At 43.2% G+C, this 27,999-nt stretch overlaps 4 protein-coding genes across 5 annotated transcripts; 3 read left to right on the forward strand and 1 right to left on the reverse strand.

Annotated features, from left to right (window-relative positions):
• Positions 1-8,385: 8,385 nt before the first annotated feature.
• Positions 8,386-27,994, reverse strand: pkp1b (plakophilin 1b). Its single transcript, XM_061291682.1, has 14 exons — positions 27,726-27,994; positions 26,586-26,662; positions 24,701-25,056; positions 24,467-24,608; positions 24,059-24,266; positions 23,826-23,994; positions 23,420-23,537; positions 23,147-23,323; positions 22,912-23,082; positions 22,697-22,850; positions 22,388-22,574; positions 22,232-22,316; positions 20,763-22,086; positions 8,386-9,437 (listed from the first exon to the last, which is right to left on the reverse strand). The coding sequence occupies exons 1-13, from the start codon at positions 27,919-27,921 to the stop codon at positions 22,012-22,014; spliced, it is 2,115 nt and encodes a 704-aa protein (XP_061147666.1). The 5' UTR covers positions 27,922-27,994; the 3' UTR covers positions 8,386-9,437; positions 20,763-22,011.
• On the forward strand, positions 9,901-12,535 carry csrp1b (cysteine and glycine-rich protein 1b). Of its 2 annotated transcripts, none has more exons than XM_061291684.1 (6): positions 9,901-10,063; positions 10,370-10,479; positions 10,908-11,076; positions 11,411-11,540; positions 11,631-11,724; positions 11,796-12,535. In XM_061291684.1, exons 2-6 carry the CDS (start codon positions 10,371-10,373, stop codon positions 11,870-11,872), a joined length of 579 nt encoding a protein of 192 aa, XP_061147668.1. In that variant the 5' UTR covers positions 9,901-10,063; position 10,370; the 3' UTR covers positions 11,873-12,535. The 2 variants fall into 2 exon arrangements, with proteins under 2 accessions (XP_061147668.1, XP_061147669.1); XM_061291685.1 differs by having other exon boundaries at positions 9,927-10,063; positions 10,337-10,479.
• Positions 12,586-14,505, forward strand: tnni1b (troponin I type 1b (skeletal, slow)). The gene is made up of 7 exons (XM_061291688.1): positions 12,586-12,706; positions 13,330-13,363; positions 13,466-13,578; positions 13,640-13,771; positions 13,939-14,028; positions 14,096-14,272; positions 14,337-14,505. The coding sequence occupies exons 3-7, from the start codon at positions 13,570-13,572 to the stop codon at positions 14,436-14,438; spliced, it is 510 nt and encodes a 169-aa protein (XP_061147672.1). The 5' UTR covers positions 12,586-12,706; positions 13,330-13,363; positions 13,466-13,569; the 3' UTR covers positions 14,439-14,505.
• Positions 17,449-21,280, forward strand: LOC133162477 (troponin T, cardiac muscle isoforms-like). The gene is made up of 10 exons (XM_061291687.1): positions 17,449-17,472; positions 17,558-17,576; positions 17,932-17,995; positions 18,060-18,176; positions 18,252-18,329; positions 18,457-18,558; positions 18,640-18,746; positions 18,812-18,902; positions 19,415-19,455; positions 21,159-21,280. The coding sequence occupies exons 4-10, from the start codon at positions 18,078-18,080 to the stop codon at positions 21,196-21,198; spliced, it is 558 nt and encodes a 185-aa protein (XP_061147671.1). The 5' UTR covers positions 17,449-17,472; positions 17,558-17,576; positions 17,932-17,995; positions 18,060-18,077; the 3' UTR covers positions 21,199-21,280.
• Positions 27,995-27,999: the final 5 nt, after the last annotated feature.

Below are 27,999 nucleotides of genomic sequence, written 5' to 3' on the forward strand. Positions count from 1 at the left end.
TGCGCTCATCGTTTGTGAGCCGACCAACCCCTGTAGCCTGTTGATATTGATCTCCGAGTCAACTAGGGCTGGCACACTTGTAGCTCTTCCCATAATCCATAGTCTAAAAATGTAACCAATCAACAATCCTGTATTTTTCCCATGATATAAATCATACAATCAAGTCCAACAATATAGGAAAAACATTATTTACCTTGTCACTCATCTTTAGTCTTTATTGACATTTTCCTATTGGCAGAATGAGGTCCGACTAATCAGGCTTCAAAATAAAGCACTCGAGACAAAAAAAAAATAGACACAAATGCTGATTCTACCTTCAATCAAAGTCTCTGCACTGTTTTCTTAATGTCCTCAATCACCTCTTGGATAAACGCATTTCCTTAAATGGAGTACACACAATAAATGGACACACGGTAATTACTGTTGCCACCAAAATTCCCCACACATTTTTGGGAAATCCAGCTCGGCTAAATTGATTAAAAACGTCCATTCCGACTCTGAATATGCAGCCGGTGGTGTAGTCACACACGCCACAGCCTCCAGCAACAACTGTTGAGGCTTCATTCCAGACAACAACTGGAGCAAACTACACTTAATCACATGCGCTACGATGCCTTGTATAAGTGGGCTGAAAGTTTTAGTCACGTTTTGTTGCTTTTTATTCCCTGCTTGTAAAAATAGAGCGGTTTGAGAAAGTCTTCAGCAAGTGACATGTGCCAATGTAAGCAAGTTAACACGCCCATAACCACATATGGAACGATGCATATGAAACATGTAATTACATACACAGACACACACACGCACAGACGCACACCCGCAGAGTTCATCATGCAGCCGCTCCACATTTCAGATATCCTAACATTCCACATGAAACAGCACGCAGAGGGCGACTCACAAGGAGAAGTGCATCATGGGAACTCCCCCATCTCTTTTTGACACAAGACCTCATTGCACACAAACCACAGACCAAACGCATGCAGCGTCCCTTGCAAAAGTGTCATCTTGTACTGTAAATACTCTAAATAAAGTTACATTTAGCTTTTACAGACAGCGACACGCACAGTTGTATCTTTCCTCAAAAGTACTGCATATAAACAAGCAGTAGGTGTACTTGGTTATTCCTGACGTAACGTTATATTAGTAAGTGTTGAAAAGATGACTTTTCTATCAACTGAGTGTCATTGCTTTTATATTCCACATGGCCCTAATGACTAAAAAGTATATAGCATACAGACCTACATAAAAAGTCTATCACCTCATCAAAGCAGGGGAGCATATTTTAAATTGCCAAAACCAACTATATATAAATGTTGTAAAAGATTCCACCCACCCAGTCAGCAATGAGACACAACAGAATGTAAAAAAAAAACATTTTCAAGCCTACAAAATGCTACTGGGCTTTTTCATGGTGTGCAGTGAAAGAACTTTATAGAACACAACGTCGAGTGTTGTCCATTATGTCGCGACAAAGTCCGAGACCGTCTGCGACAGCAGGCTCCGAATCCACATCGGTGCTTTTCTTTAAATACGGCAACCCAGGAAGAGACACGGACTATTGCATTTGTTCTGGCAATTAGTTTCTGGGAACATGTTCAAGTCCGCTCGCCATGCCCTGACTAGAGGTCACGGATCCACACCCACTGTAGGCTCAATAGCGTGATTGTTTTGAAAGAGCGATAGCGAGAACGTAAACTAATCCTTCAGTGACTAATTCCCATCAGGCTAATTTTGCACAAGCCATCTATGTTGTTTGCTTGGAGACGAGCCGTCGCCATCACGAGAAAGGAAGTCGTGCTATGCTTGATTTATACCAATAAGGATGTCAACACTATAATCGCCTTGAACGTTGTTGATAAAATTATCCACATTGCCATAAGGCATTTTCTGCAAAAAAAGAAAAAAGTGCTAGATGTGAACTTGATGAGGAAAAACATTTAAACAGTGTCCTGCTCTCCTTCACATCTGGCTTTGATTCCATCAACATGTTTGTGTGGACGGACTCTTCCACAGCTGGCCTTCCCTGAGCGCTATGCGTCATATTTTCGGAGCGCTCAGCTGCAAGGATGATGCTATAGTGACGACATTGTGGCTTAAAGATCAGTGTGCTGAAAACCTGCCTGTATAAAGTAGGATAATTACATCTACAAAGACCAAATGTGAGTAAACGTGAGCGCTCGCAAAGCAGGCACCACTGCCAAAGCTTGCGTCATGTGTCAGCAGCTACGAGCTCAAAATGCAATAAGATCCTACAGAAGCACAACAAATTGCAACCTGATTTGACGAAAGTTGATACAGATATTTTCCATATACTTTACTTTTCTGCCAAATGCATACTCTGGATCAGATTTGGATGGCTTTTGACATAAGGGATCTTATTTTCGTTCCAAACTGTAACTGTGAACCTAGATGGAGTTTTCTTTCTTTTGGTATTTTGGTATATGAGGGAAGGTAGAAAGGGTTGTTTGCGCCGTTGTGGGAGGGGACACAGTGAACTTGTTTGCTATTCAATGGAAGTGGCTCCATTCATTCCTTTGAAATTCAGCGCACGAGAGGAGGAAGGGCAGAAGGGAAACCGGCCACCAGTCCTCCAAAAATACATATTAAAAAGTATTTACGTGTAAAATCAATTTTGCTGCACAAATTCTGCTTCAATCGTTGCAATAAACCATTTAATGGCAAGACATACTGCTGCTCTATTTTCAAAACTCAAATACAAGCCTGCTTTTGGTTCGTCTGCTCACAAAAATAAAAAAAAAGAAAAGAACACAAGAGCAACGAGACACTAAAATGACATGAAAGCTGATCCGCTCATCAAAGCACTCAAGTCTGCATCTGTCCAGCCTTCTTTCAGAGACACTTAGTCTCTGGTCTGGCATCTCCCTGGGGAGCATCTCAATCATTATGATAATCAAGAAGAAGTATATAGTTTTGTTGTTGTTTTTTATGGTCCAACTCATCCTATGATATCATTTTCTAAACCACAAAGTCATGTATTTCAACCAGCATGTCTAAAATTGTCTTTTAAAACAAGAACTTCATTGCGCTTGCAATTTTTTTTTGTAAAACTATCTAAAGGGTGCTTTTGATCAAGTTTTGTGGTGGTCATGTTGGAGACCTCTAAAATATATTCAATTTCAACAGGAAAAACTTATAGCAAAGCTTAACCAACAAAGGAACCAGAGTGGAAAAAGAAGCCATTTTCACAATATTCCAGGATGTGTCAGATGAAAAAATACATATTTTTGAAGCTCCTGAAAAGGTCTGTAATTTGTCTGAATATTAATAAACAGTAATCCACTAAGTTTCTGCTAAAGCCAAGAAACACAGTGTGCTAATACATTCATTCTTTAGTACCGAAAGGTACAAGGTTATTTTGACACCTCTGCAGAAAAAAACCCTGCATTACACGTTTTACGCAGCAAAGAAACAGACTCAAACGGCATCTTGATGTCTCTCCGGAGACCATAAAATATACTCGTGCTGACAGTTGGGCAAAGACCTCGGGATGTTTTTTCCTGCATGCAAGTAAAGACTCCGGGTTGATGCACATAACAGGTGTGGGGCATGCACAGTGGCGTGAGTCAAGCTTTTATTGCCAGTTGTTCTCTTGTGACAACAAGCAGCCCGTGTGCGATGCGTTCGCTCGGCTGGAAAGATGCCTAACAACCTCATTGAACTTTGCAAGGGAAAAAGAAATGTTTTGCTTCATGATGCCACTAGAGGGAGACAAATTCAGGCGTGACATTTAAGGACTCAAAACTTGGCCATGAGCATGAAGGGTTGTTTGTTCATATGTGCCCTAAAATCATCTGGTGACCAGTGGCGACGGGCAACGTCCTTCTTGCCCTCAAATCAGTTGGGAAACTCTCACTTGCAACCCAAACGAAGATAAGCACGAACGAAAATGGGTAGGACTCACCGAGATCATCGCAGCAAACCTCCATGGAGTCTGAGGAGCAGTCGCTCAGGTCCTCTGGCTCCTCCTGAGCCGGACACCTGCAGTAAAACGTCATTTTTTTTTAAATGACAACATTTTGATCATAGTCCAATTAAAGCAGTTGCTGAAGAAAACATCTGGAAGATAGCAGCTCTTTAGTCATTCAATACGTTGGTTGCAATTATCTACTTGGTGGGTGGGGAAAAAAACCCTCCTAAAACTGAAATTATATTCCCAGTAATTGTTCCAATAATAATAATGTAGTGTTCCTCACCTGTACCTGAAGGGTGCCACCATGTTCACCCTTCCCGGAAGTTTGGTTTTGGAAGCACAGATGCTCCTCACGTCTCGTTGAAAGCTCCCCATTTTCTCCAAAGACTCGGCATTCCTATTGTCTCCTTTGGAGTAATGTTTCCGAGACAAAGCCGCTTTGTCAACACTCTGAGCGTTGTCCATATTCGTATGGCGATATTTTCCAAAAGTCCAGTTCTTATTTGTGTTCCTTCTAAGCTGAAGGTCTCTAAGGGCACCCGTGCGGAGGTCCAACGTGTCTTTTGAACGAGGGGCTTCCCTCTTGGGAACACGAGGGCTGCTGTAAGCCGAGCACGTTCCATCACTCCGCCGTGTCGCTACCGCCGTGCTCCCTTGCGAATATACGGCGGACTTCAGAGATGAACCTCTCAAGAGCAGCTCGGAGGATCCGGAGGAACAGGAAGGAAGTCGTCTTGTGGAGTGTTGGAAGTGCGTGGTGGGATTTGGCAGGCCGCCGTATGGCAGTTTGGCGTCCGCTTTGGAGAAAGGCATCTTGCGCTGGTGTTGATGCTAACTAAGAGCAACCAGCTGCTGCTTTGACAAAGTCATGCCTGCAAAGACAAAACCAAATGGATCGATGAGCAGCCATACTATTGTAACTGATGCAACAACATTAGCACAACGGTTCAGATGTCCGGCCTTCCTGCATGGACTTTGCATCTTCTGCCTGTGCTTGCACAAGTTTCACCACATGCTCATTCATTAGCTAGAAATGTTATTAAATATAATTATCCTGTCAACAAGCCCACATATTTTGCTTGCCATTTATTTATTTGTTTTAAGTGTGGTAGCGTGAATAAATATGCATTAGCAACAGCATAACGTTGACTTCATACAATGAATATGGAGTGGAGTGGAAAAGCTCCACTTTTTGTGTCTTGTGGTGATATTGACTCCCATTTCAAATGACTTTCGGAATCTTTTGGGACAAAGTGGCAGCGTGTCAAATCAAAATGGCACCAGAAGGATTATTTAGTAAGAATAAGGGTGATGGTTTACCCAGTAATGGCGACGGTGCAAAGGGGGGCGTCTGGGCCACAGACGGAACGTTTTCTGACCGCAGACTTGCTGACAAAGTGGGACAATAAACGACGGCTGGAGCCGATGCCTTTGCGGACCGACTCCAGCTACACAGTCACCAGCGGATCAAACTGTACTGCTTGCTTGAGGGCACGTCGTAAATGACACAAGGAAGCAATGTACAGATCAAATGTGTAGCATACGCTTGGAATGTAGTCACGGTCGTCGGGGGGGGTGAAACACGCCGTGAGTGACTGACACGGCTCGCCTCACGCAGTGTGCAAACACAGCGCTCCGTGACACTTCAAAGATAGGGGGCGGGGGGGCTTAGTCGTTCCTATTCCACAAACCACATCCATGCTATCTATTTGAAAGGGAGAGCAAAGGCTTCCAGTTTGATACACACATAATATTTATGCATGCAAATCAAATGTGACCTTTTCTACTAGTGGACAAAAGGAACAGCACAATGAGCGGCGGTGGCTGCTGGAAACCTATAATCATCCAAAAAAAAAAAAGAAGAGACTTGCACCAGGATCCACTTACTGGACCTCATAAGACTTCAGAAGAGTCCATTTGCTCAGTGCTATAAAAAGAAGTTGGGATGAAATATAAATGACCAAACCTGGCTGCATCATTTCATGCTTTATTCTCCTCTTTGAATCTTACGTGGCATTGTATTAAAATTTGATTATTCCCTGCCCTCCTGCTCTAGAAGAATAGTTGAACATGACTTTTTCTCAACACTTCTTGATCCACTTTTTATTTATAGCAACCCACATTGCTCATTTCCTTTTCCACCGGCCCAAAAGCTTTGCCTGTGAGGAAGCGATGTCTGCAAAACACATGGCGCGCGCAGACCCGACACTGTTAAGAAAAAGTGTTGGCTTTTGTTGGTGATGGTATTGTATGATGTTGTTCAAACGAAATCTGTGTTGTTTTCCACAGTCGAGTAGAATAACAACAACACACATTTAATCTTGCAGCCAATACAGCGACTGCTATTGTGGCATGGATAAGTTCTCAACTAAATGATTGCAAATTTTGCATGAAGCAGGACTGATGCAGTGTTGTATTTAGAAGAAATGCTACTGTTGCATAACAGTGGGGTTAGTTTTTTTAATAACCCACATACACTTGTCGGCCAGATGCAAAGCAACTCTGATATCACCCTTGGTCATCATTGTAACAAACACGAGTACAAAGCCAATCTCTTAAAAAAAGAATTCAGCAAGCCAAGACCAAAGGTGTATATAAAGTACTATAATTCATGATCCTGATAGTATTTCGACAAAAGCATGTCAGACATTATTACAACATCGACAATATGGTGAAACAGTGGTTAGATCAGGGCTCTCCAATGTGGGCGTGAGGACCACATGAATAATGTGTTCTAAAAACTGCTCACTTGTGATATGACATTGTGCTATTCTAGAAATGTTGTAGAAGTCACCATTTAAAATAAATTCAAACACTAGAAGCTGTATTTTTGTGTCTTCATCAAAAATGTAAATATTATCATTGCAAACAAAGCGCTGAAATGCGCCCGGAGGAGCTCACTCGGCTTCTATGAGTCAGCAGACATCCTCATATATAGATAGAAGTGCATTACAGGAAATGCCCCTGCATCCAATTACACATTTAATGACTGCCAGGCAAATGCATTACAAGAAGTTGCAGACAAGAACAACAACTTACCAGGCAGGCTCACAAATGGCGCGATCGTGAAGCATCCTCCCGACAAGTCTTTCTCTCCACCCTAGACGGGACATCCTTCAGTAGCCTTGGGGTGGGGTGGGGTGGGGTGCTCTCCTCCCCGCTTGTATAACCACACTCTAGTCAGTCGCATCCTCCGTTACCCTGGCTATAAATGCCAACCCAGGCTAACTGGACCGCTCCCTCCAAGAGCTAAAAATGGCACCTGGTGAAAAGGTTCCTAATTTTAGCCAATGGTCCATCTGTCTGTCGCACGGCGGCTTGGCAGCGCGTCTTGCTCACAGCCAGGACCGTTTAAGCGGTCTGATTTAAATTGTCATGGCACATTTTGGAGCTAGGGATCATTTTGGAACGGCTCGGGCTCCCTCAAGGGCAAAACACAATTCAAGTAAAGAGAGACTCAGTTGACATGTACTGCAAATAAGTTGTAAATAAAGCAAAATATAACCTACAATTCAAAAGAAATATTTGCCAGTTGTCTCAAGCAAGAAAAATGATCACCAAAATACTTATCTTGAATAACCCCCAAATCCAAAAAGGGTTCTATTTAGTAAGTATCTAAAAAATATTAAATATCGTATATTATGTTGGCATTTGGAAATATATTAAATGTCTTTGAAGCCGGCAGATGGACCACAACCAAATTTAGCATTAGCCGCGAGTCATGAGGCAACACCTACACTGGTGTGAAGCCAGCCGGAGGCGTAGTGGCGCCTTTTGGTTGGGCCGTCTTGCACGTTAGAGAAAATTGCCTTCCTTGTGGGTAGACCTTTGCCAACCTTTGGTCATAAGTAAAGAGGATTATAGTCTCACATCTACAGATAAATGATTGCAATATACACACGCAGCGCAGACAGAGTTTGACCTTGACACATCCAAATCCTTATCTGTCATATTACATCCCAAGCTTGGGGAACACAATCACAAGTTAATAAGGGCTGCTGTGCAGATAAAAAAAACTCACACACACACACGGCAGGTACAAGAAGATGACTGCACCAACTGATAAAGTTCCTTCCCGTTGTTCGTTGTATCGTTTTCATCTAATTAGTAACTATGCATGTCACACTCAGTTGCCTGCACGTCCTACTTTGGATAATGAGGTACACACACGCACATGCACACACACACACACACACACACACACACACACACACGCACACGCACACATACAGGGCGTGCCGAATAGTCTTTTCACTGATGTCCTCTAGTGACGCATTGGTGGAAATGCATCGCTCCACAATCAAGTGCACAGAATTTTCATAACTAATCACAGGCAAGCATTACGTGAAGCAGTCATTAAAATATTTTTTGGATGAACAATTAAGGCTATTCATAAATGTGATGAAACCGTTCATGTTATTGATTTCTCATTTGATATCAATTATGATTTAACAAGGTAGGAAAGAATGATTAAAATGCAATATTTAATTTGTAGACATGACTGGATGTGTTTACATCTATTAAAGCATTCCTAGGGAATCACCTGACTCACCATGGGAAACGTGTTAGTGACCTCTTTTGTAGCAAAATCATTAAGAAATTCACAATTTCAATTGTATGTTTTATCATTTTTTGCATGAGGCTATGTGCGGTACAACTGTCACTGAAATGAATTGGTTCTGATTTTTAAGAGTATCTAAAATGACTTGAACAATTAAAAGTATTACAGCAGTTGTAATTCAAATGGATGTTAAGAGTCATCATTTATAATACATAAAAAATAGGATATTAAAATATTGAAAGGCATTGAAAAGAAATATTTTTTTTTTGTCTATATGCATCACACCTCATGCTCAAAGTCAGCAATTATGACCCTGAAGCATGCTACAAAAACTGGATGGATGGCTACAAATCCAACACAAAAAAAATCGAGTCATAATAATTTGAATATCAACCACTGAATTCAAAACCATAAAAAGATATTAAACCAGCTGTGCTTTGTTTATGTGCACCAAAGAGTCTTATTGTAAGCATTATTGTCTTTGCAAAAGGTTTTCTTGTTCAAGGTTGAATCTGCAAATGCATAATAAAAAGAAAACTGTTAAGCAGTCAAAGTGCCAACTCACCTCTTCCTCTCTTATCTTGCCCTGTCTTCCGCTCAAGTCTCAGAGAGGAGAGAAGCTGGCGAACGTGGCGTGCATCCTGCTCGTGCCCGCTCCCTCTTCTAGCGTCTTGCCTCCCGTCGTCTTCCTCTTGCTCCGTCCGGATTACTCCACCAAGCGCCTGTCAGCCCTCTTCCTTCCTCTCTCTCCCGCTTTCACAGACGAGGCCACGCAGCGCCGAAGCCAGGGTGAGCCCTGTCCGAAAGGCTGCCTATAAATAGACGTCTTGAGTCCGCCGTTGTCTCTTCGCATGATGCTTGAAGCAAGGAGGACACGAGCGGGTAGCATCACTTGCTCCAGCAGCTTGTAGCGAGTCCTCCCAGAAGCGTGCATGCAAGCTGCTCCACCTGCAAAATAAAGGGATAGAACATTGAAAATGGCTTGTATACAAATACAGTCGAAATTAAAAACTGAAACGTCTCCTGCCTATTTTTAAAATACTATGTCAGCAGTGGGCCTCCATTAAATTTCAGCTAGATTGGGCTAAGATCCAGAGCAACTTTCAAAGTGGTTCTTTCATGGTTCTAAAAAAAAGTCATCATGTTCTGAGATATACAGTAGTTTTAATGTTATGAGAGAAAAGTGATGCTACCAGACTGGAAATATTGCAGCAAACCTTCACTTGTGCCTGGCAAATACATCCTTGGTGAGGCATGACACAAAATATGGAGCTCCATGACTGGATTGCTTCGGTTCCTGTAAGACCAGTATCGGGCTGATGGCCACCGGGCTCTCTCTTGGAGATAGGGTGAGAAGCCCGGAGGGGCGAACTGCTGCTCCATATTAGGAGGAGCTAGATGAGGTGGCCGAGCATCTTGTTCGGATGTTTGGACACTCGCATGCACACACACACACACACACACCTCTAACTCCTCCCTCTGATCAGCTCAGTGTCCTGGGAGCTGCTCCGTCTTTGCTCTAATCTCAGTGGACATCTTTGGTGAAGGTGAACCAAGAGACTACATCCACGCAGGTAAACTTAATCTTAAACTTCTCTCTTTTCAAAAAATGTTGGAAGATGTTTGCGACCTCCTGGAAAGAAGAGCTAGTCACAAAGTGTGGTTTTAGTCCAACATTTCTGTTGCTCTGGGAAACTTTATCTTGACCTGGTTAGCGCCAAGGAATGTCCTGTTTACAAAGGACGAGCTGGTAGATTAGCCTTCCGACATTCTTGCAGGGTGAGAGGCTGCGTGTTTTCCGAGCGTATTCTTCACATACTCCAAAAGTGTCTCTTCTCCATTTAAAGGTATAGTTGAACGGTTAACCTGCATGTGCGCAGGATGCCTTTCGGAGGGGGGAACAAATGTGGCTGCTGCCAGAAGACGGTCTACTTTGCAGAGGAAGTGCAATGTGAAGGAAAGAGCTGGCATAAATCCTGCTTCCTGTGCAGTAAGTCCATTTACACATAAGATGATGACAGGCGTGGAATGCGGAGGATTCGGGCAAGCAAATGTTTGCTTTGACACATTGTGGTCCTTATATGGGTGTGCTGGAAATATGTGACAAAGTTGTCCTTTTATGGAAGGGGAAGACACACACGCTCACCCTCAAGCATTTCGGCTTGACGTCATTGAAATCCATCAGGAAAAAATCCATCACCCAAATAAAGGGATTGGTAACAACTCTACTAGAACCTTTGAACTTTATTTGGAGTTGATCAATGCAATTTAACTGAGGGAAGTTGAGTAATTGTTTCAATTTGTGATGAGTTTAACTGTGATGATCTAATTCGGAACATCCCCAGTTATAAAAGGGTGTGCACACATGGCAACCACATTTTCTGTATTTTTGACATTTGACTCTCCTCACATTGGAAGTGGTGTGCAAGAAGAATTTGGACAGCACAACAGTGGCTGTGCACGTGGACGAGATCTACTGCAAGTCGTGCTACGGCAAAAAGTATGGGCCGAAAGGCTACGGCTTTGGCGGGGGAGCGGGGACCCTCAGCATGGATACGGGAGAGGGTCTTGGAATTAAGCCCCCGGTGTAAGTAGAAAGCCTACCTAATGCATTGCATGCATTATTTTTTTCATGTCGTGAATAAAATCAGATTACACAATCATTTTAGTTTGACAAAGTCAAAAGAGGTGTCACACAGTAAAGTCCTAACGGGAGATTTTTTTAATTCTGACTTGAATTAGGAGAATAAAATATTTTCTCTAAATTTTACGGGTTAGGGTATTAAGTTGGAATAATAGAGACTAATTATATTCATGCAATCATTCACCAATGAGAGAAAACATTACAAACATTTTAATTTGATGAGAAACAAAATCTATTCTATTTCAACTTGTGGTAATATTTATTATTCTCATGATAGAGAATGTCCGCACAATCCTACCAATAACCCCAACGCCTCCAAATTTGCCAAGAAAGCTGCAGGCTCCGATGTTTGTCCACGCTGTGGCAAAACGGTGTACGCGGCGGAGAAGGTTATTGGAGGGGGCAACGTAAGGAAGATCTCTTTTTTTTTTTAAGAAATTCAATACATGTCTTTTTTTTTTTTTGTTAAAGATTGGACTTTTTGTGTCTGTCCTCAGTCATGGCATAAAGGTTGCTTCCGCTGCGCTAACTGCGGCAAGGGACTGGAGTCCACCACTGTGGCGGACAGAGACGGCGAGATCTTCTGTAAAGGTACAGCGCTATTAAGGTGGTCTCGGGCAAATCTTTGGAACTCCAAACATTGCTCTGCTATGCGTTCACAGGTTGCTACGCTAAGAACTTTGGACCGAAAGGTTTTGGTTTTGGTCAGGGTGCTGGAGCTCTGGCTCATTCCCAGTGAAGTCTTTTTATGTTCATCACGCTGCTCCAGCTGCAGACACGCTGAAAACAAAGCAAGGGGAAAGGGAAAAAGAAGGGAAGGTACTGGGGGCAAAAAGAAAGGTCAGAGAGGTCATATCTTAATGAGAAGAAGTTATATGAAAAAAAGTTGAAAACATGGCAACTCACGTTAACAGAAGAAAAATCTGAATGCTGTGCGAGAAATTTATTTTATTTTACAATATTTTTGAAAGGTCTATGCAATTGTTTGTGTAACATAAAGTTTCCAAAGTAATGTCGTTATTGATTTTTTTTCTCCTAACATTACTTCTTTGTTTTTTTTAATTCAAAAATAAATTAGACCCAGACTTTATTCTGGAAATATCATGAATATTTCTTTCTTTTCTTTTTTAAGTGGTCCCGATGCGCCCCTTGCTAGAAATGCACAAGTGACACTACGGACCAATAGAAATCTTACAAACAAATTAGCCATAAGATTTATTTTTTCTTGATAAGCAATGAGCTTCACTGCAGCCATCCATGTGTGTGAGTAGAATAGAAGCAAACAGAAAGAGGTCAGTGGCCACATCCGAGCACACTTGTACTTTATTGATTGCTGCCTCCTCTTTATGTACCTTGAATGCCAGCTTGGCGACACGCAAAATAAACATGCAGTATCCATGTCGGTGTCGCCTCTTATTTCTGATGGGAGCAGTGTGTGTGTGTGTGCGTACATGTGTGTGTGCGTGCATTGAAACCAAGCAGAAGAGGAGGGACAAAGGCGGGTGAGGGATAAATATCCCCCCTGCTGTTCCTCCACGCATCACTTGCTATCTCACTTCATCTTCTCACAAAGGTATGTAAGACCTAACATTTAATTCAAATATTGACTCATTTTATATTTAAATTAAAAGGAACATATTACTAATGTTTGTCAGTTGCAAAATAGTCCATTGAAAACGTTTTGTTGGTTATAATTTTCTAAATCTACTTTTAAGTCTGTGGATTATTTTTAAATAATAATATTGAGTTAGGCTTCATCGATTAGTTGTGTGATTGAGTTTTTGGGAGACTTTCCCAGAAGAGTGAATATCTTTTCAAATTGTTGCCATGTTGTTGTATCGTGTCTGCCATCACTTGTCTGGATTTGGCCAAGACAAGAATGCAATGAGGGAAAACAAGAGGGTGCGTACAAGGGACGGACGGTGGCTCAGTTGACAGCTTGATGCTACCCAGCAGACATTTTTACAACTTAGACATGCTAATGCAGGCTAAGCGTACGCGCAAAAAATAAACAAACCGTATTGCACGTACGATAAGATCAAGGCGTGAGTAATTCAATAAATACCCGGCCGCCGAGGGAGACGGTTCCATTCTGGGAAAGGCCAGACACTCATCAATGCGCTGGAATGTTTCTGGAGTGGAAAGTGTATTAAGATCCTTTGGGGGGGCCCAAAAGGTTTTATTTTTGTCTTTCAGGATCAACTCAGATAGTCAAGATGCCGGAGAAAGCGTAAGTGTTGTGATTGTCGTCTCTCATGGGTGTTTATTTTTAGAGCATTAATAAGAAACATAATCGTTGCGATGACACTCATTTCCAATGCTTCCATTCCAGGCCTGAGGTAAGACCTTCAACATGGTGTTCAGCATGTTCGACCGCACTGACCGCCTTATTGTTTCTTGCAGAATAAATCGAAAATCTCAGCTTCTCGCAAGCTCATGCTGAAGGTGAGGGTTCAATGGTGTGTGCGTGCAAACATGGAGGAGGTCAAGCATGATTGTGTTGCAGAGCTTGATGGTGGCCAAGGCCAAAGAGGATCTAGAACAGGAACTGGTAGAGAAAGAGAAGCAGAAGGAAAAGTACCTGGAGGAAAAAGCACCTCCCATAAATATCAACTCCATGAGCTTGGAGGAATTGCAGGTACTTGTTGTTTTAAGATGTTCAAATGCTCCTTCCTGAAACTTTTCGGCCCATCTACTCAGTCATCCCAGTGATCCCCAGGAGATGGAATTTAAGGGACTTTTGGAAATGTCCCAATAAGACCATTCATGTATCCATGCAGTAATATTCTTGTATTGTCTATGTAGAAGCTTTGTGAAGAACTGCACTCCAAAATCGACGTGGTGGATGAGGAACGCTACGACATTGAGGCCAAAGTCACGCACAATACCCGAGAGGTAAAAGTTGCACAGACAATGTCCACAGTCTTCCATTTCTACACAGTTTCTCTGCTACGTGGCTTAGATCAAAGACCTGAACATCAAGGTTCTGGACCTGCGAGGAAAGTTCAAGCGACCCAACCTTCGGCGGGTGAGGGTGTCGGCCGACGCCATCCTTCGCTCGCTGCTGGGCTCCAAGCACAAAGTGTCCTTGGATCTGCGAGCTAACCTCAAGTCAGTCAAGAAGGAAGACACGGAGAAGGTCAGGGCACAAGAAAAGAAATGCACGTTGAAAAAAAGTCCCAAGCTGATTGTATCTTGTGCAGGAGAAGACTGCGGAAGTGGGCGACTGGCGAAAGAACGTAGAGGCCATGTCGGGTATGGAAGGACGCAAGAAGATGTTTGACGCCCAGGCTCCCGCCCAGTAGATCTCATTACTGAATAAACCATCTCAGTTCGTTTCAGTCCTGCAGACGGCGAGATGCTGAGCGCTCATTGAGCATTTGTGTGTTCTCTTTCATTGCCTTAAGTTTTACAGCATGAAAAATTACAAATCGGATATCATCTTTAGGAAGCTTTTAACTTGAGAGAGTGTTAGAATAGGTCTCTTTGGCACATGTGATTAGCTAGGTAGCTTGAGCTGCACCGTTATCTTGCTCTGACCCCTCGAGTCATCAAAATAAGCCACCATGGAAGAATAGAACAATGCATCTATCATGTACGGGAAATTTCTTCAGGCCGAATTTTCAACAACAACGAAAAATCAGGGCACGTTGAAAGAAATCGAGGTCAGTCGTTTGGATGCTGCTTATAGTATCGCATCTGGCGATCCAAGGACGGTATGCAAATATCGTCTCTACTGCGAAGATGTCCAACGGCGGTTCTCGAGGACCAATATCCAGGACGTTCATCTCATTTACAGACTGAGCCCGTTTTCAGTTTGACCACATGGTGGTGATGTCAACTCACAGTCAACGTTTGGACACAAAGAGTGATTGACACGGAGATTATTTTTCCATCTCGAAGGCTCTCCTACTTCCACAGAGGAACGTTGGAGGTCTGGCAGACCGTTTTCCTGATTGCTCACTTCATCGGTCGACCACCAGATAAAAAAAGGGCTTCAACTTGTTATTACTTAGAGACGGACGATGGAGACCACCTTTTAACCGATACAAACTTTTCTGTCCCTTTCCATATTTTTTTTACTGATTTAATCTGATGAAATATACAAATCTGCATGTGTTGGCTCCATACTCACCACAAATCCTCCTCTCTCACACAAATTCATAACATTATTGATTCCTTATTGAAATGCATTTTAAACATCAATAGTGTAAAAGGGATGGCGCCATCTCTGGGCCTTCACTACCCCCTATCGGTATCAGGGGCATTGTTTGGTTTCCAAGCTGACTGACAGCTTCTCACATGCAGCTGTGTTTCGGCGTTCTTCAAAGGTTGAAGATGGCCTGACGAAGGGACTCGCCATTGGATCATGGCTCCGCTTTTGGTGGCGGTTACACAACCGTGGCACTCGTTCAGGAACCAAGGCCACAATAAAAGTCTTCTTGCAAATCAAAGAAGCAGGATGGGGGGGCCCCCCTGAGAGCCCACCGGAGTAAGTTGACACATCTCACTAAGCCCACCTTCTAATCCCCCCTCATAGTGTCCACGTCCAGGTTTTTTGCAGTGTAAAAATAGTCAAAGCACGTCCAGTGAGAATGTACATTTCAATAGCCGCCGCCAACTGTTTGCAGGTATGTGCCGGCCGCCATTGTGCCGCCATGTGATTTGGAGCCCGGTTTAAAAGCTTACCCGGGTCGGGCGGGCGGGGGGTACAGCGTGGAGCGTTTCCCTTTCTTCCACATCTCCAGGAGCGTCCGGTGAGTATGCAGTTGTTGTGTTGTGCGATATTCTTTTTCATCATGAAGTGATTCATTTGGTCTTTAAAGGTGGTCTCGTCTTTGTGCTGCAATATGTCTGACGGTGAGGAGGCGTCGTACGAGTGAGTACAAGACAACATGCTGGTGTAATGATATGACGGGGACATGGGTGACTAATGCCTTACTTGTGTGTGTGTGTGTATTTTTTTTGCAGGGAATACCGTAAGTCCATCGACACCTATGGTGCTATATGCAAAAGGATGCATGTCGTTAGTCTGATAACATAAATGTCATTTTTGGAATATGCACATAAAAAAAGTCAGCTTGATTCCACTCAAACTTTGTCGATTAACATGACAAAAAATACGATAAGCTCTTTGCCACTGACTACCATCATCATGTATTTTATAAATAACAAATATAATCAAATATCCATATTGAATGAAACTGTAAAAGTTATGATACAAAATAACTACAAAATCTACATTCTTAGTTTTCATTTAATAATGATAATATTCTATAGTGTGCAGCAACAACAAAAGGGATAAAGTTAAAAAAAAACATTTTTAAAAAAAAAAAAAGGCAGTGATACATATTTTCAACTATTTAGGTAGACAAAACGAGTTATAAATATTTGTCTTAAGTCTTCTTTAGCTACCGAGTAATCTGCGGCTGTTTGTTGTGCAACCTCGGGGTGCTTGTGAGACGCTCACCCCTTCAGTCAGCTTCAGCTGCATGCCTGTGTTTTTTTTTTTTTTTTTTCCCCCTGCCACTTTATTTGCTGCTTTACGCACTTAAGCCCGATGCTTACCGCGCCAGAGTGCTAAGCCGTTGGCTTCCCTGTGCTCCTTTGCTATTTTGTCTTGCTGCCACTTTACGGGCCGCTGCGCCTCTACACCGTGTTGACCTTTATCCCTCGCTGGATGCATCCTCCATCTTACATATGTTTCAGCATTCGTCAAATAATGTGACAGAGGTTTTATTTCTAAAAAAATACCTCTGATGTAAGTAAGCAGGGTGCACAAGTTGAACTATTTCCCAGAACCTAAGCCTGAAACGTGGCCACCTTATTTGCCCCATGCACCTGCGTCCAAGAGATTGAATTACCGCCATGAGGACCACACGAGTGCACAAGTCCAAGTGTTGCAGGGAAATAACGGAAGGCAGCACTGTCAAGAATCTCAGCTCATTGCACTGATCGCGATGGACAAGCTTCCATTCTTCTTGTCATCATCCAAATAATCACGCTGCTTTGTTTGCTGCTAACTTTCATGCTTGCTTTGCACAGAAGAGGAGGAAGAGGTTGCAGCGGAGGAGGTGGTAGATGGAGGTACATCTGCACAAGCCAGTGTCCTCCGACTACAAATAAATGCCACTTAGGCACTGCTTAATTCATTTGATTTATTCATTTAACCACATCATCTAAAGTAAGTGCCTATCAAGATCTGTACAGACTGCTGGATGCGATAACACGCGTGCAGAAAGTGTCTCCAAACGTTTGAGGGGGTCTGCACCTTTTGATGGTTTTTAACCAGTGTTTTTTTTGGACATTCTATAGCTGGCGAAGAGGAACATGATGAAGGTGAGGAGAAATAACCATATCATATGATGTATTTTATATTGCCCATACTCAAACATTTTTTCCATCTTTTATTTCATTGCGAAAGACGGCAAGAGGAGGTCAAAGTAAGTGTGTTTATACTGTTTGTGTACAAATGAGTACTGTGTGCTCTAGTCGTATTGCTAGAATTTTACAATTAAATATTAATATATGTATATACTTGGTTATTATTACAGGATTTACTACTAAATTGTTTCACGTATATTCTTATATGTATTTCAAATTAATGTTTATTACGAGTGATTTAGTTTTAATCTATATAATCATTTATCAAATGTTTTCATAGATGTTAGACATTTTTTATGATGTATTATTTTCATAATCAAATAAATATTTTACGTATATACTGTATTACTATTTTTGGGGAACATATTAAAATGATTCTTCAGTTTTTTCTTGCTGCTTATAATTTGTGGTCAGGCCTGGTTTTGTCCCCGGTTTGGCTGCCCCCAAAATTCCAGAAGGGGAAAAAGTGGACTTTGACGTGAGTTGAACTTATTGATGGCAATGACCCTAATATGATTGATTGATTGATTGATGTCTTTCAGGACATTCACCGCAAGCGTATGGAAAAAGACCTGACGGAGCTCCAGACACTGATCGAGGATCACTTTGAGAAGCGCAAGAAGGAGGAAGAGGAACTCCTCAGCCTCACCGACCGCATTGTGAGGCTTCCTGTCGTAGTATTTGTGTTGCCATCAACCAACACGCTTCCATTGCTCCCCTTTGTGACTTTTTAGGAGAAACGCCGGTCCGAGAGAGCCGAGCAAACGAAGATCAGAGCGGAGAGGGAAAAAGAACGACAGAACAAAATGGCCGTAAGTCCAGTCTGTCAAACTCGGAAAACTTGGAAATAACCTCAAAAGAGGCACTGTGATTCTTAATTGACACTGACTATTTCAATTGGGGGGGGGGGGGGGGGGGGCGTATGTTATGTTTTCTTAGGAAGACAAAGCAAGGAAGGAGGAAGAAGGGGCCAAGAAGAAAGCCGATGATGATGCCCGGAAGAAGATGATCTTGAGCAACCTGAGCTTCACCGGATATAAAGTAACACAACATCATTATATCGTATTATCCTGATCCGGACATATATTGGGTGTTCCTAATAATTTGGTTGGGTTCCATCAGACACAGACAGGACCCAAGCGACAAACAGAGCGAGAGAAGAAGAAGAAGATCCTCAACGATCGTCGCAAGGAGTTAAACGTTGATCACTTGAGGGAGGACAAACTCAGGTGGAGATGTGGAAATCAATCAATCGATCAATCAATATACACAGTATATGCTCGCGTCTATGCAGGGAAAAGGCCAATGAGTTGACGGAATGGTTGCGCCAGCTGGAGGCGGAGAAGTTTGAACTTCAGTACAAATGCATGAAGCAGAAATATGAGGTGATTGGATAATGAATCATTTTATTGGTCCAATCCTCTGCCATGTCTTATCTTATACTGCCCCTAGGTGGCCAAGGCAGGCACATCAGAACGAGCAGCTCATTATTTTTTATTTGAATTAATGATGCCATCGTTTTATTTGGATTGCTATTTCTTCTTTTTTTTGTTGGCATCTCCATTCATTACAATACGGAAAAATGACGTTACAGGTGATGAGTTACGAGGGTGGTCAAATTAAACTCATCTTAAGCCACCACCTTGATAAATTCATTAGTACCGTAATTTTCGGACTATAAATCGCGTTTTTTTCATAGTTTGGGTGGGGGGGCGACTTATACTCAGGAGCGACTTATATACATATGTTTTTTTTTCACTTTTTTGGGCATTTTATGGGTGGTGCGACTTATACTCCGGTGCGATTTATAGTCCGAAAATTACGGTATGTAGGATGGTTCTTATCTGTACTATTTTGTGCATTATTAAACTGCCATTAATTGACTGCGCAAACGCAGGTGACCGTGCTGAGGAACCGCATCAGTGACCATCAGAAAATGTAAGTACAGTCAATACTTCTGCTTTCCACAAATAATCTATCAACATCGACAGATGCTCAATGGATCTTATAGCCAAATAAACAATGCGTGTGTGTTGGGGGGCTTAAAAAGGCAGCCGGCCCCAAAGCAGCTGCAAGAGTCTGCTGCCAGCCTGCTAAGTGGCCAACGTGAGGGCTTAAATGGGACAAAAAGGTGCTTCAAGTGAGGGTGTGTGACAAACACAAGCATAACTTGAGGGGAGAGGAGATGAGGTACAACAGCTGGGAGATCTTAAGTGCAACACGATCATTTGGCAACCCCAATGCCATCTAAATCACGCTGGACTCCCCCTCAGACCACTCATGCACTGACTATTTAGCTCAGAGCTTACTTAGCTATGAGGTCATTTGTTGCTACGCAGGATTGGTACGGGCATAAAAATGTGTGCCCCCAAGTGACGGAGGATTAGAGAGCTATAAAAAAGAATCTGTGCTAAAAATGACAATAGGTTGTCAACTGTAATATGAAGTAGCTCAGCATATTCAGCAACATTGTCCCGGTTCCCTTATTTGGTTGCTTGACATTTGATATGTTGCCATGTCAGAATTGGTAGGGGACTGCAGAAAACTCAAAAGTTAAGATGGGACGAGTGGAGAGAAGTTTTATTTTTTTTCCAGTTTGGTTTTACAGAAAACAACTCCCAACTCCGTTTAGGAATCTTATATCTTATCTTGAGTTAGGAATCCTAAGTAAGCATCTAAACATCTATGCTTGACTTTCATGTCTGTTAAGCAACTGATGCAACATTTGTGTCTCGTGAAAAGTCCACAATAACAAACTAGGGGGATGGATGATGGTGTGTGTAGTGGTACACTCACCTGTCACCAAGCACCATGGGCTCGACTCCTGCATATGACAGCGAGCGTGCATGAGCGTGCATGAGCGTGCATGAGCGTGCATGAGCGTGCATGAGCGTGCATGAGCGTGCATGAGCGTGCATGAGCGTGCATGAGCGTGCATGAGCGTGCATGAGCGTGCATGAGCGTGCATGAGCGTGCATGAGCGTGCATGAGCGTGCATGAGCGACACACCCACACACAAAAAACAATTACTACCTAGCCGAGCGTGAGAGGTAATGATAGAGAGACATAAACTAAGTACGGATAGCACCACTCAACAGATTAGAGCTTTGAATTTCAAGCGACAGCCAACATTAAACAAGAAAAGTTCCTCAACTCAGTAACTTACTACTTGCTTGTCAATGACGGTGTAGAACCAATGACCACAGACTCGCCAGTGCTAGAGTATTAAAAATATGATGACTTACCCGAAATCACGGCGATCATAACGTCGTTGCCAATGAAGCCCAAGGAATCTCCTTCCACAATCATGTCTTGCCACGCTGTCCAACATTTTACGCACAACATATGTGTTGTGTCGTAAGTGAAAAGGCGTCATTTCAGGAATGTACTTTAAATAAACAAATGCATGAGAGCACTAACGGAACGTGCGTAGCCTACATCTTTTTTTCTTTTTTTTTTTTTTTCTATGCGTAACCTACATCTTGCACGCTGTATTCAACTGTCATTGAATTGTTTGCAGCCCACACAACTCCTGCTTAAGTAGTGTCGGCTCCACCTAGTGGAGGGGATACACTTAACAACATTGCCCATGTAATGCGCTCCCTGACCTCTGCTTATTTTAATTTTGCTTTTTTTTACAGTTCAAAGGGCAGAAGGAGCAAGCGAGGCCTGAGGAAGTAAAAACAACACAGATATACAGATATCATAAGTTGCCTTACTAATGTCATCATAATTGTGAAATAAAGTGCATACATGAATAAAAGTGTGTCTAGGTTTCTTTAGCTGGTGGGAGCTAAAGGGGTCTAAAGACAACAACATCAAATCAAGATGATTTTTATAGGCTGCATCCATGCAGACTCTTCTATTTGCAAAAAAATGTGTTTTAAATAAAGCCTCCTAAATGATAAACATCATCTGTGAGCCTGCGGGCGCCTCAAAAGTAAGCTCAAGTCAAAAGGTAAGAGATCGATCGGCCAGGTGTGCAGAGTAAAGAGACCTGTTTTTCTTTTTCCTGTAAACCAGACAAGCGCAAAAAAAAAATATAACGTAGTTTTTGTTCTTTTGGTATGCATATGCAGTCACGCCCAAACAGCCACTCTATGAGACACCCTGGGAAGATTTTCAAGTCGAAAAACTCCCGGGTTCAAAGCTGCTATCAAATATGAGGACCTTTCTTGAAATGTCATTTGACCTCTTTACATGTTTTGGATTGAAATAGCTGTTAGCAAATTCAACAAATGAATATCTTCAGTTCTTTAAAATTGATAAAAAGTATTTTTTGAAGAATACTCTAAGCATTGATGACTTGTAAATGTTTAGCAGTCGCCTAGGAAGGCCAGACGGCCATTGACCTTGAGTCAATTTTTGACCCTGAAAACTTTATTGACATTTTTTTTTAAAACAATCACTCACCAATCCAACTTTAGCGTTTAAGAACACAAAATGAAATGAGAAAGGTTGTCGGCACCCACAGAGTGACCGGGCCCCTGGGTCCTAGTCGATCACTTGTACCGACTTGTGGGCCGCCGTGGTGACGTCATTGACGAACGATGACTTATTCATCCCTTGCTGCAGGACAAAAAGGCAAAATCAGTGCAACCTCTGCAGAAAGCCTCCTATGCAACCTGCGCTACCACATTCCTGGAAACTTAATCCAGGCAGCTGTTTCTCACAAATACCAGTGAGAGGCGTGGAAGCTGGGAGCCCAACTCACCCTCTTTAGGAGGTTCTGGATGTCCTTGTCAGACCATAGCTGGTAGAGGAACACTGATGCCGACTTGCTGGATTTGGGAAAAGATCTAAGGGATCAAGCGCAAGACATTCAAGCATTTTTCCTTGCTTGACAATCCAAAGTTCTTTTTTTACTGGCCTGTTCTCGCTGAGCTCCTTCAGTGAGTTGATCAAGCCACCATTTAGCAGGCGCTTGGCGCTCTCGGGCTCCTTGGCCACCAGGAAGTTGGCAGTCTGGCACGCCAAGGCCAGCGTGTCGTCAGACTCGTTGCCCCCCTTGGTGCCAGCGCCCAGGATGCCCAGGAGTTCAGGCAACACTTTGCGAGCTGCCACAACAAAATGTCAAGCTTGTAGATTATCGGTGCAGCATTTTTTTATTTGCCTTCACAGTGGATCCTTTTTTTCTTTTGTAGGGATTCCTACTAACTAGTCCATTGGCACTTCTCACCCAAGATGCCTTGCAGGTTGGGGTTCTTGCTGAAGTTCCGCATCAAGGCCACTGCGTTCCTCTGCAAGGTGACTTTGTCTGACTTTAAAAGCGGGGTGATTACTGGGAGGCCATCCAGTTTTTGCGCCACAGTCTGGCTCATGACGTTGGAAACCTAAACACAACTTGTTTGGTTTGTACAATCTTTTGTTCAATACGCTCGGTCGGGCGCTTACGATGCCTTCCTGGGCTGTGAGGTTCAGCAGAGCTCCACAGCAGGCCTCCTGAGTTTCATCCCGATGACTTGAGCCCAATATGGTCAAGTAGTTCTGCAGGGTTTTGGAGTGGATGAGCCAGCCGGCCCCAGTCGGTTTGGGGTCCTCTACCACTGGGAAATCAAAGTAGTGCTGAACACAGAGGGGGAAGTTTGTCATTGGATGAGCTGATTCTCTGGACATAGCGGAGCCTTACTTTGCTGTCTGAGCTTTTGCTGGGTGGACTGAAGCAGGTGATGGGGCCGGCGTCACCTTGACTGTCTACGGGGCCAGCGGGCTTCGCCAGCGCCGTGATGCGATTGAACAAGGCCGGTGCCTCGGCCTCCAGCTCGAAAGTGAGGTTGTGCAGGATGCATGCGCAGTTCTCCACGCACTGTTTGGAAAAACGCTCATTTGAATCGGGGTACGCGTATATGAAATGATCAGACCATTATCTTGTCGTATTTGCTGCTGACTTTAATTTCATCACCTTATCATCTGTCCTGCCACCATCCACGCAGTCTTGAAGGTAAGCGACCAGGGAGTCCACCAAACCTTGACATTTCCTCATGGTCTGTCGGTTGCTCTGCTTTGCACTGCTGAGGTTTCTATCACAATCCAAAAACAAACAAAAACATTCATGAACGAGCTCTCCCGCACCCAACAATCACCATATCCCAAATATTACTGCCAAAAGGTGAAATTGTGTCGAGTGCAAATTTGTCTGCCACAGTCTGAGAATCTTATTGAGGCTTGGGTCCTAGATAAGGAAAAGGTGATTTGCTGGTATTGCGTAATCTAACTACGGAATAGTCATTTGATTAGAACGTGTTGATGCTTCATGATCCTCTCTGGGTTAAATGCATTGCCGACATTTTTGCAATCAAATGTTTTACAGCAGGCAGCTGGTGGCGTGAAAGAAGCATTCATGATCGGGCCCGCTGGCCGTGCCCCGCTCCGGGCTTGTGGTGTAAGGCTGGATGACGCGCTTCATTAAGACAGGAAGCGTGCTCTTGAGGAGGTCCGTCTTCAGGCTGTTAGCAGACGACAGATTCCATAGAAGACCTGGGGAGGGGGCATATCAATCACGTCGAATTGCTGCCTTGGAAGGATGAAATCTGTATTTTACCGGTGAGCTGCCTCTGAATCTCAGTGGAGTCCGTTTGACGGAGCAGAGCCACAGCAGACGTGATGCCGCCACAGTGTTGGATCTCCTCCTTGTTGTCGTTGTTCTTGAAGGCCAGGTTGCGCAGGGCGGCCGAGGTCGTCTGGGTCAGATCTGGGTTCGAGCTGTTCAGCAGCGCCACCAGCGGAGGGATCCCCTTATACTTCAGCACCTGGTGTGCAAGATTTAGGATTTAATCATGCACGCATTCCTGACGCTTGTTCTCGTTCGTTGCGACTCACGGATGATTTATGAGGATAAGCGCTAGGATTATTGAGTGACGCATCGAAGCTCCTCCGTGTTGGGCAACTCACTTAACAATGTGAACTTTGAAGCTATAGCGCTAATCTCCAAGCAAGTGAGATAAGTCACCTCTTCCTTAGCTTTGTCATCAACAAAGGTGTTGTGCTGGATGTAAGAGGCTCCGCAGCGTTGGTATTTGATGTCCTCGTGGGACAGGAATTCCACAGCCTCCTTCATGGTGATGTCAGCCATTGCACTGTTTCCGCTTGACCTACGAGTACAATAACCAATTGATCCTAAACTCCAAACCGAAGCCATGGATGTTTTGCAGCGTTGAAGAATCACACCATATTGTTCTCTTACCCAGAATCCCCTTTGCCAGGAAGCTTGCTCTGCTTGGTGGGACTGTCATCCGTCAAAGGCTTGAACCGTGTTTTACTGACGTCAAGCGGACTGGTCGGGAATTTCGGATTGGTGCCAATGAACTGCCCGCCGCCGCTGCGCATATCCGCTCTGTAGCTTTTGCGGCCGGAGAGGGTCCAGTGCGGAGTGGGTAGGGAGCGGTGCCGATTCTGGTCAGGCTCGTCGCGGTTGCGGGCCAACCAGCCCACGGGAGTGGAGCCGAACTCGTAGCGGCGGTGAAAGGTGTTGGTGGTCTTGGCAGCGCCGCTAATTGTGTTGCTGAATGAGCGGCGGTTGAGGCTTTTCTCCACAGGGAGCTGTCGGGAGAAAACAGGAGAACAATTGGATTGCATTTTCGTGCATTTGGAGATTATATGGAGAATGATACATTTCAACTACTACTAACTCAACCAACCACGCTACCCATAACCATAATAGTTCTTTACTAACCATAACTAAACCAAACCTACCCCTACTGTTTACTACCGTAGTAATTACTGTTTACTACTACTGTTTACTACCCCCACTGTGACCCTAGCAATTAGGGGTGCGGCTCCTGGGCTGGTGCTCTGGCTAGTGTCCAAAAAGACGAGGAGATCTCCTCCCCTTTAGGCTTCAAGTCATTCTGTGGAAGCACTTTGGATTCCAAAGAAAAGATGACTCAACGGACAAGACACGTGCAGTTTATAAATCCTGCCATGCGGTGATCAAATATTCAGGGAGCACAAATCTCGCCGCACATTTAAAGAAAAAACACCACATCAAAGTTCAGTGTTAAAATAAGCACTTTGTATACTACAATACTCTTGTCATTTCCTAAATAAAGAGTTTGCAGTACCTTGTCGATTTTGCGTATGAATTGTTATAAATCAGGATATTGTTCTATATTTTTTATTTAAAAAAAAAATATATGTATCGATCGTAGAGCACTATATCGTGATGTATCGTGAATGAATCGCAGCAGGCTTTAAGATATCGGCAAATATCGTATCGTAGTTCTTTGTATCGATATGATATCGTATCGTGACAAAACCCGTGATTTACACCCCTAATCTCTACGATTTATTGGCATCGATGCTAAACGTAAACATCGATTTAGATCGGCGTGCTTGACCTCGGACATTCGATGCGACTTTATTTTGAAATCCAGTTCATTGTGGCTCGCTTCCTCTTTCCGGGAGCAGTGAGCGGCGTGTTGTGTTGTGAGCAGAGCAGGCACGTGAAAGGGGAGTCGACAATTAGTACCCGGCTCCTGGGCTGGTGCTCTGGCTAGTGTCCAAAAAGACGAGGAAATTGGCTCCCCTTTAGGCTTCAAGTCATTCTTTGGAAGCACTTTGGATTCCAAAGAAAAGATGACTCAACGGACAAGACACGTGCAGTTTGTAAATCCTGCCATGCGGTGATCAAATATTCAGGGAGCACAAATCTCGCCGCACATTTAAAGAAAATACACCACATCAAAGTTCAGTGTTAAAATAAGCACTTTGTATACTACAATACTCTTGTCATTTCCTAAATAAAGAGTTTGCAGTACCTTGTTGATTTTGCGTATGAATTGTTCAGGATATTTTTCTATATTTTTTATTTAAAAAAAATATATATATATCGATCGTAGAGCACTATATCGTGATGTATCGTGAATGAATCACAGAAGGCTTTAAGATATCGGCAAATATCGTATCGTGATTCTTTGTATCGATATGATATCGTATCATGACAAAACCCGCCATTTACACCCCTACTAGCAATACTGAACCCTATCCCTAAACCCAAACCGACCCATAAAAAAAAAAGAAAAAAACCCCGGAAAGCCTGACCCCGCCAACAGAAAACTAGACGTACTCACCGTTTTTAGTTGACCATTCCCAAAGAAGACATTTCCCTTCGACGTGCTGGACTCGAACACTTCATCATTGAAAGGGCCTAAAATGTAACAGAAAAATAATGACGCAGATCCATGACCTCAAAGTCATTATCGCTGGAGTTCAAAGCTCTTGGAACTAATCAGAGGAACAACATTCCTAAAAGACACAATTGGCAGGGGAGAGCAGATCTAAAGACTTGCAGAGAAGTTTACACTGGAAAGTAAGGGTGCGTGCGCACACTTCAAAATGAGGTTAGTAGGTATTTTAATTAGGTAGCAATTTGAAAAACCTGTTTGTTCATACTTACAATAGCTGGATTCAACAATACAGAACTGTAACATACTGTCTCAATCATGCTGTCTTATTATTCAGTATTATGATGACATATTATTACAATACTTTCTCACAAGCAGGCTTTATGGACGCTTATACTACCAAGTGTAAACCCTCCAGCTTATATAATATCCAAACAGTCTCACAGAGGGCATAGTATTGTAGAGTTTATGGCGGCTATTATATGACTTTTATGGGAGCCACCTTCAATACACGTAACTATGGTCAGACGCACACAATTATTTGATTTTCCCTCGTGTCAAATAAATTCGATTCAAATAAAATCGACATTCAAATACCACTGGGCAGTATTTACAGAATTGTAATAGCAAGAATAAAATGACAGCAATACATTAACATATTGATAATGCGTGTAGCAGATATAATATTGTGGTAGTTATCTGCACTGTCATGAAAATATCACAACAAATGGATTATTATCAGATTGTTATAAAAAGGTGCCAACCTGAGATTAGTATTAAATGTTATGTACAACAAAACTTGCCTGCCGTTTTCCAATATACTAATAAAGTAATAAAACATGACAGCGACGTCATAGAGAGTGAAAACTGTGGGTGGCAAAATACATGAAATAAAATGTGATTTATGGACTGATAACGCAATGAGTAATATTCTGACCTTCTGATTGAAATCCAAATGAATGCTTGACGCATTGGAAAATGATCCAATTCAAGTTGTAAAAAAAACTCAATTCATAAGCTCTGTGTTATTAGCACAATTGGCACAAGTTTATGCAACACGAAACACATTGCTATTTAAGTTCTTACTGGTCGGAGGCAAAGAGGTTGAGCCAGTCCTCGTGCTGCTGGAGTGCCTGGACCTGGTCCTCTGCACGCTCTGCACCTGCTCCAGGACGCGCTGCTCTCCGGAACGATACTGCTGGCGCCCCGAGGGCAAGGCCAGAGAAGTGTCGTCCACGGGGGTGATGGACAGGGCCGATTTCAGCGGATGGGAGCCGGCCATCGTGTCGGAGGTTCCGAGGCTCTCGTGACGCGGGGATGAATGAGTAGAGTCAGGCAGTTTGACGGGCGGAGGAGGAAA

Source organism: Syngnathus typhle, linkage group LG11, assembly GCF_033458585.1.
Source record: "Syngnathus typhle isolate RoL2023-S1 ecotype Sweden linkage group LG11, RoL_Styp_1.0, whole genome shotgun sequence".
Classification (NCBI taxonomy): Eukaryota; Metazoa; Chordata; class Actinopteri; order Syngnathiformes; family Syngnathidae; genus Syngnathus; species Syngnathus typhle.

Excerpts from the sequence above, each read along its gene's own strand:
- csrp1b (XM_061291684.1), top strand. The coding sequence starts at position 10,371 with ATGCCTTTCGGAGGGGGGAACAAATGTGGCTGCTGCCAGAAGACGGTC. Across the intron at positions 11,541-11,630 it reads AGGTTATTGGAGGGGGCAAC|TCATGGCATAAAGGTTGCTT; the intron begins GTAAGGAAGATC and ends GTCTGTCCTCAG. Across the intron at positions 11,725-11,795 it reads CGGCGAGATCTTCTGTAAAG|GTTGCTACGCTAAGAACTTT; the intron begins GTACAGCGCTAT and ends ATGCGTTCACAG.
- tnni1b (XM_061291688.1), top strand. Across the intron at positions 14,029-14,095 it reads TCACGCACAATACCCGAGAG|ATCAAAGACCTGAACATCAA; the intron begins GTAAAAGTTGCA and ends TACGTGGCTTAG. Across the intron at positions 14,273-14,336 it reads AGAAGGAAGACACGGAGAAG|GAGAAGACTGCGGAAGTGGG; the intron begins GTCAGGGCACAA and ends TATCTTGTGCAG.
- LOC133162477 (XM_061291687.1), top strand. The coding sequence starts at position 18,078 with ATGGAAAAAGACCTGACGGAGCTCCAGACACTGATCGAGGATCACTTT. Across the intron at positions 18,330-18,456 it reads AACGACAGAACAAAATGGCC|GAAGACAAAGCAAGGAAGGA; the intron begins GTAAGTCCAGTC and ends ATGTTTTCTTAG. Across the intron at positions 19,456-21,158 it reads ATCAGTGACCATCAGAAAAT|TTCAAAGGGCAGAAGGAGCA; the intron begins GTAAGTACAGTC and ends TTTTTTTTACAG.
- pkp1b (XM_061291682.1), bottom strand. The coding sequence starts at position 27,921 with ATGGCCGGCTCCCATCCGCTGAAATCGGCCCTGTCCATCACCCCCGTG. Across the intron at positions 25,057-26,585 it reads GGAATGGTCAACTAAAAACG|CTCCCTGTGGAGAAAAGCCT; the intron begins GTGAGTACGTCT and ends TTCTCCCGACAG. Across the intron at positions 22,851-22,911 it reads TCACAGCCCAGGAAGGCATC|GTTTCCAACGTCATGAGCCA; the intron begins GTAAGCGCCCGA and ends AGTTGTGTTTAG.